Raw genomic sequence first — 6,000 nt, forward strand, 5'->3', positions numbered from 1 at the left:
ATATAATTTTAGTTAATCCATAAAGGTTAGAATTCAAAAAATAAATTTCAGTTATCTTGATTTTTTCTTTTTTTGATTGAAAGCCCTTAGGCATGCATTGATCTTAATAAAAATGAGTTTTACATTACGTGTACCAGCCAACATGAGTTTTACACACGAACAAGTAAAATAAAGAAACTAAAACAGCAACTGAAAGGAAAAAAAGCTGGAGTGAACTGGTACATTATTGGTACCAGTTCTCAGTTCCTAAAAGATAAAACATGAACTAAAACAGAAAAGAAACTGAAAGGAAAAAACTCACTCCTAGAAAACTGTAGTGACCCGGTACAGTGACGGTACCAGTTTCATTCCCTAAGAAGAAAAACGGAACTATCCGAGCATTAAAAAGTCAAGATTAAGTGAATGATGAAGATCTAAATGTGATACGTGAAACCTGCAACAGGTTCCTCATGCTGACTGCTCCGTCCTTCTAGCCCAAACCTCCAGTATCGATATCCTCTGGTGGTCTTCCACTGTATGATCTTCTGGTCCTTCTTGAAACGTTTGCCCAGTGATGCGGCAATGTGAGAAATTCCCTTCTAGTGTAACGTAGGGTACTTCTCAACTCCTTTGTAGTGTATGCGATTATACATTTCCCAATTGTTTCCAGGGCTTGCCATGTAGGTATGCTATCAGTGTTCTTTGTTGTTACTGACTCGACCAACACCTTGCAGTCCGATAGGAGGATGAAGCGTTCTTCCTGGGGTCTGGCTGTTACCTTCTTACAGAAGGGCAATGACCTCTGCTTGGAAAGGGTCGATCGCCGTTTGACACCTTCAATGGCCTCCGCATGGAAAGGGTTGATCGCTGTCAGTGTTCAGTTATCTTGTTACATACATAGATTGAGTATCATTTATTAATAAATTGAGAATCCTCAAATTCACAGAAGAAGGGGCGTCCGATGGATATTGGATAAAAATCGGTATGATGCCTAGTTGAAGCTGTCTAATTCGCAGTAAGATTCATGTGCATCGCTTCAAAATTCTTGCTTATCAGGTTAGCGCATCTTGATGTAAATCGGACGGTTCCGACCCGGTATCGGATCAATTTTGGTCCAATGCTCATCGGACGTCCCCTGGTTCCTAAGTTCACCCCAATAAAAAAATATATATACTGTCTAGTGTCTAATGAATAACAATACACGTAGTTTTTGTCAAATAAATAATGTCTACAATGTTGGGTTTGATATTTCAGTGTAAATTAACACAGTAAACTTTGTTAGCAATGGGACTTTAATCTGTCTTGCAAGTTGCTGCACTTTTAATCGATTCAAACCCATCATTTGATAAAAATAGATACAGTGTGATAATGCGGAAGTATTTTGCTGATGTAAACAATTTTCACTGCACGGAGAATTCTTCTCACAATTATAATTTTTGCTGAAAAATTACATCTAATGTGGACTACGATATCGCGCTCTATATAAGAGGTTGCAGATTTGAAACTCAATACTTGCTACTTAGGTAATACATGAAATTCCCCGTTAAAAAAATATTTTTTGCTTATGTACAAATTTCATGTTGTTGTTAGTTTAGAAGAACCATATCTCGTACAGCTAATTAAGACATTGTGCTATGTATAAAACAAAGCATATCTATGAATTTAAGGTTTCGGTTCAAATCATTTATCCGGTTACAATTTAGACACCATACTTTAAAAAAAAGCATAAGATCCACAGAATCTTAGGTGAACAAAAATGGAAAAATATGGATTAAAAGTACTCTAGTTCTATTGTTTGTTTAAATATTTAGCTTTATTTGATATAAGATTCTTGATCATGGGAGAGAGATTGTATTTTGTTGATTTCACAACAGCCTGGATCTAATGAAACTTGGTTCTATTATTTAATTAACAGGGTTGATTATAAGATCCATCTAAAAGGAAATTCAGTACTGGATAGTACTGCAGGGAATACACGGTGCCTGTACGCTATACACTAGTGTCACAGATCACAGATGAGCCTCAATTTGATACAGAGAACCCTCCAATCAAACTCGAACGGTCATGATCACCTTTCACAGAGGTGGAGCTTTGAATTGTAATTAGATCCAAAATTATACTATAGCATCGTACATTCGTACTATCACCAAACAGTGTAACAGAGACAGGTGTGGACCGAATGAAAGACGGATTGAGGACAGAGCCATATTTAATTTTACAAGCCTGATATTGATAGCATTATTATTGCTCTCTTCTGTCCGTCCCTTTCTTTAAAAATATTAAAAATATTTTTTAAAGAGCAACAAAACTGTTCCAAAATTTGAATACGTTCAGAAGCTTGTTGAGAATCAAAGTGAATGTCTATACAAACAGCCAAACAGCTAAGCCCCTTTTAAAACTCAAAAGAGTCGTCTGAAACTCTTAATAACCTACCTACTTGTATCATGATTTTAACTTTGAAGTGGATATCTTTCCTTCGAGACATATATAATAATTAAAAAACAATTAGGTGACTATCACTCTGTTCTATATGCATGCATCTCTCATCCAGTGCTCAAATAATGTATAGTTTGTTTGTTTGTTTGTTTCTGGACTTGAAACTATGATCTACGAATTAAAAAATAATCTTCAGTAGGTAGAAAATTTGTACTGCTGCTTATGAACTCAGTCTGAACTAATACTATATATGATATATCCGTTGGAAATGTAAAATTCAAAAAATTATACTGAAACTGGAAACAACAACTGACAATTGAAATCAATATATTTAACCTTAAAAATTTCCTTGTCCTATATTATTCTTTATGGGCCCAAAATAATACCTCTACCTCAAAGAATGCTATCATACAAATAAATAAACACTTTCTTATAACACATATTGAACAATGGAAAACTAAATAAATGTAGAGAAGGGTAATTAAATGGAAAAAAAATATACACTTGCAGTGTCAGTGAATGCATCTCCCTCCTTCAAACCTCCATTGGATCTTGCCCTGTTGTCTCTCCCATTGGGGGTGTGTTAGGTAGCTCTTCCAATCCTCTATAATTCTTTTAAAATCAAATAACTTGTTCTCTAAGCCGATACAACATGTCATGTGGACTGTTGCAATCTTGCTCAAATCCCTTCCTAACTGGCAAAACCCGCTGATGTGCGTGGTATCGAGAAACTTCATCCGAACACCGAATTTTGAAACAATTTCATTCTTGATTTCGTTAAACACAAATTGATCGTGGTTTTTGGGAAACCTCTTTCTTGATTTGTGCCAATAGTCCATGACCTTTATGTTTTTCTTGCATGACTTGAAATATATGAATCCTGTGTTGGGGTAATTTCCAAGATTATCGGGGTTACCAAAGTAAAAATCGCTCGATGTTGATATGTGGGGTGCTAGGGTTATGTGCTCAAACGGATCCCTAAGCCAGGCAATATCTACATCCTGTAACCACAAATAATTAGATATTCAAATTCTGCATTAGACAAGAGATGCAGCTCCCAGGAATATTTACACTGTCTGTCATATCACAATGTCATACCACAAATATTTGTCTTATTTTGAGGTAAATTCTCGTACTATCTGTCATATTCTGAACTCACTTATGTATAGAAAAAGGTTTAATAAAAAGGTAATCATTGTAATATCACAATGAAAGCAATTTTTTAATCATAAAAGTTAAGATTCTGAATTAATTGAAGGTAATACTAGTTTATTTGATAAGAAAGAAGTTAAATCAGTAGAAAAATAAGTAAATTGAAGCAAAAATCAGAGTGTAAAAATGGGTGTGCGGCGGTAAAACTTAGCAGCAGCAGAAACTTATTTTTCCCTTCTATATTTCATTTTAAAAGGCGCAATTACTATGACTTAGAAAAACACAAATAATATGTTGGCATGCACAACAAGCTACTTTACAAAAAAAAAAAAAAAATTACCGTGAACAATAAGTTGTAACCGAGCTCTAGTATGCGCTGCTGTAGCTTGAGCTTGCTCCAAACCAAATCAAGATAAACATTTTTCATGTAACTTTGCGCCTCAGACAAGTCAACTCCTTCTTGCTTGAGGAAATAACAGTAAGGGTGCAAGGATTTGCACCTCTGGTATGCCTTTGCATCCAAGGCCACGACAAATATGTGCTTTAAAAATCGCTCTGTGCCTTCTCCGACCCGAAAACTCTCAAAAAATGAATCAAGAAGTGAGTTTGGTGCAGCCCATGCCTCGTTCACTGAAGTCATAATGATGGTGTGGTCATCCAAGGCCACTTTTCTTAACATGTCTTGTAGGTCTTCATCATCTGATGTCTGTTTGATGAAATTTGACATTGAAACATATACCTTAATTAGGAAAGAAAGTTTTGATTTCTTATATTATAATTGTTATTGTTATTCTTGTTGCTATTTAGGTGCAGTAAGTCTGAAGTTTTTTTTTTTTTTTTTTGGGCCTCAATATCGAGTTACTACCTTTTTTTTTTAATTTTGGTTTGGGGGGGGGGGGGGGGGGGGGGGGGGGAGACTAGGATTATACGCAATCAAAATAAAAGTTTTAGGAGGTTATATTTGAAACTTTTATACTTCCTAAATAATATGCCAGTTGCAGCCGATATTATTGTTGCTCTGCATTGACTTGGCTAACTATTCGTTTTTGACATTTTGTACTGTCTTCAAGAATAATTAATTTGTGCAGTTTTTAAAATTGAATATCACAGAATCGTCCTTGAAAATTACAATAATCCAATTTTCCTTGCAAAGTTTCTTTTCTCTTTTTTTGGATGGTTTCCTTCCAAAGTTTTTGACCTTACCAACCTTTGGAAGCCAAACTGAAATATCTAATTGTACTTCAATAATTTGATAGTGAGAGAGAACTAGCCATGTACAAAAAGAGTAAAATAACTAAGTATTGAATGAACCAATAGGGAACAATGATGGTGACAGCAAGAATAAAGACTTCAATAGCATTGCCAGAAGTCTATGCAAGTGGAAAAGAATTAATGTAGATCCAATAATGCATTAACAATATGTGGAATTAAATGTACTATTATAATTTCAAAAGGACCAATTGAGATAAAAAAGGGTATAGTGGTAGATTTTAAATGCTTTGATGATTTTACTTCCAGTTTCCTCAAAGAAATAAAGATTAATTTTTCATCTGATTGTTTCACTTTATATAAATAGTTATCCTTTTTTTTTAATGCAAATAAATAGTGTTGGAAATTACTAATGAATATTATTTGAAAATTTTGAAGGAAAGGATACCAATACGCCGTTGACTAATTGTAAAAGAAATTTTTTAAGTACAAACTGCATGCATTCCAAAGCAGAAAAAACATTATAATCACGCAAAATGAAAACTAATATAGGAAAAAAGAAAGAAAGAGATAGCACCAACCTGATTGGCATGTGATTGCTTCTTGGGAACTCTGTTACCAGCTTGAATAGAAGTCTTGTTAATTTTGATTTCAAGATTGGGGGAGTCTAAAGGAGCAGCAAATTGGTGCTTGGTTTTGAAAGGAGAAGCCTCCAATGGCTGCCTGGCCTTCTGATCAGAGAAAATGAAAACTAAGAAAACTGTGGCAGCTGCTGCTCCTAGAAGAAATGGCACTATTGGGCCTCCTCCCTTTCCTTTGCTTGCCATCATTGCTATTTCTTCTTTTGTTTTGGAGGGGTTGGGTTGCTCGTAAGGACTTGTCAATGGTGTGTTTTTAATGAACAGAGGAGGGGAGGGAGGGAGGTGGTATAGAGGAATTCTTATGACATAAGCTACCTCAATTTTTGAGTTTGAATCTGATCCCGTTGGTATATACTGGCACGAATCTTGAAGTCTCTGTACATTACAGATTTGAATCAGAGTGATCTGAATTCTGATCGTCCTGTTCGAATTGAAACATATTACTTGAGAGGATCTGGACTAGGTAAACTGGTATAGAAATAGAATGAGGAAAACATCAGCAGTTTTGAAAAGTTTGAAAGGGTCCTGCTCCTACGAAAAGGCATCTCAAGGTTTGACCCTTTCATACCCACATGAGAGGAGG

At 35.3% G+C, this 6,000-nt stretch overlaps 1 protein-coding gene across 1 annotated transcript; it reads right to left on the reverse strand.

The window, feature by feature from the left end:
* Positions 1 to 2,725: 2,725 nt before the first annotated feature.
* On the reverse strand, positions 2,726 to 5,680 carry LOC144562357 (uncharacterized protein At4g15970-like). Its single transcript, XM_078311576.1, has 3 exons — positions 5,358 to 5,680; positions 3,908 to 4,273; positions 2,726 to 3,416 (listed from the first exon to the last, which is right to left on the reverse strand). The coding sequence occupies exons 1-3, from the start codon at positions 5,604 to 5,606 to the stop codon at positions 2,928 to 2,930; spliced, it is 1,104 nt and encodes a 367-aa protein (XP_078167702.1). The 5' UTR covers positions 5,607 to 5,680; the 3' UTR covers positions 2,726 to 2,927.
* Positions 5,681 to 6,000: the final 320 nt, after the last annotated feature.

The sequence above is a fragment of the Carex rostrata genome, chromosome 11, assembly GCF_964058835.1.
Source record: "Carex rostrata chromosome 11, lpCarRost1.2, whole genome shotgun sequence".
NCBI lineage: Eukaryota > Viridiplantae > Streptophyta > Magnoliopsida > Poales > Cyperaceae > Carex > Carex rostrata.

Excerpts from the sequence above, each read along its gene's own strand:
- LOC144562357 (XM_078311576.1), bottom strand. The coding sequence starts at position 5,606 with ATGATGGCAAGCAAAGGAAAGGGAGGAGGCCCAATAGTGCCATTTCTT. Across the intron at positions 4,274-5,357 it reads AGCAATCACATGCCAATCAG|ACATCAGATGATGAAGACCT; the intron begins GTTGGTGCTATC and ends TTCATCAAACAG. Across the intron at positions 3,417-3,907 it reads GTTACAACTTATTGTTCACG|GATGTAGATATTGCCTGGCT; the intron begins GTAATTTTTTTT and ends TTGTGGTTACAG.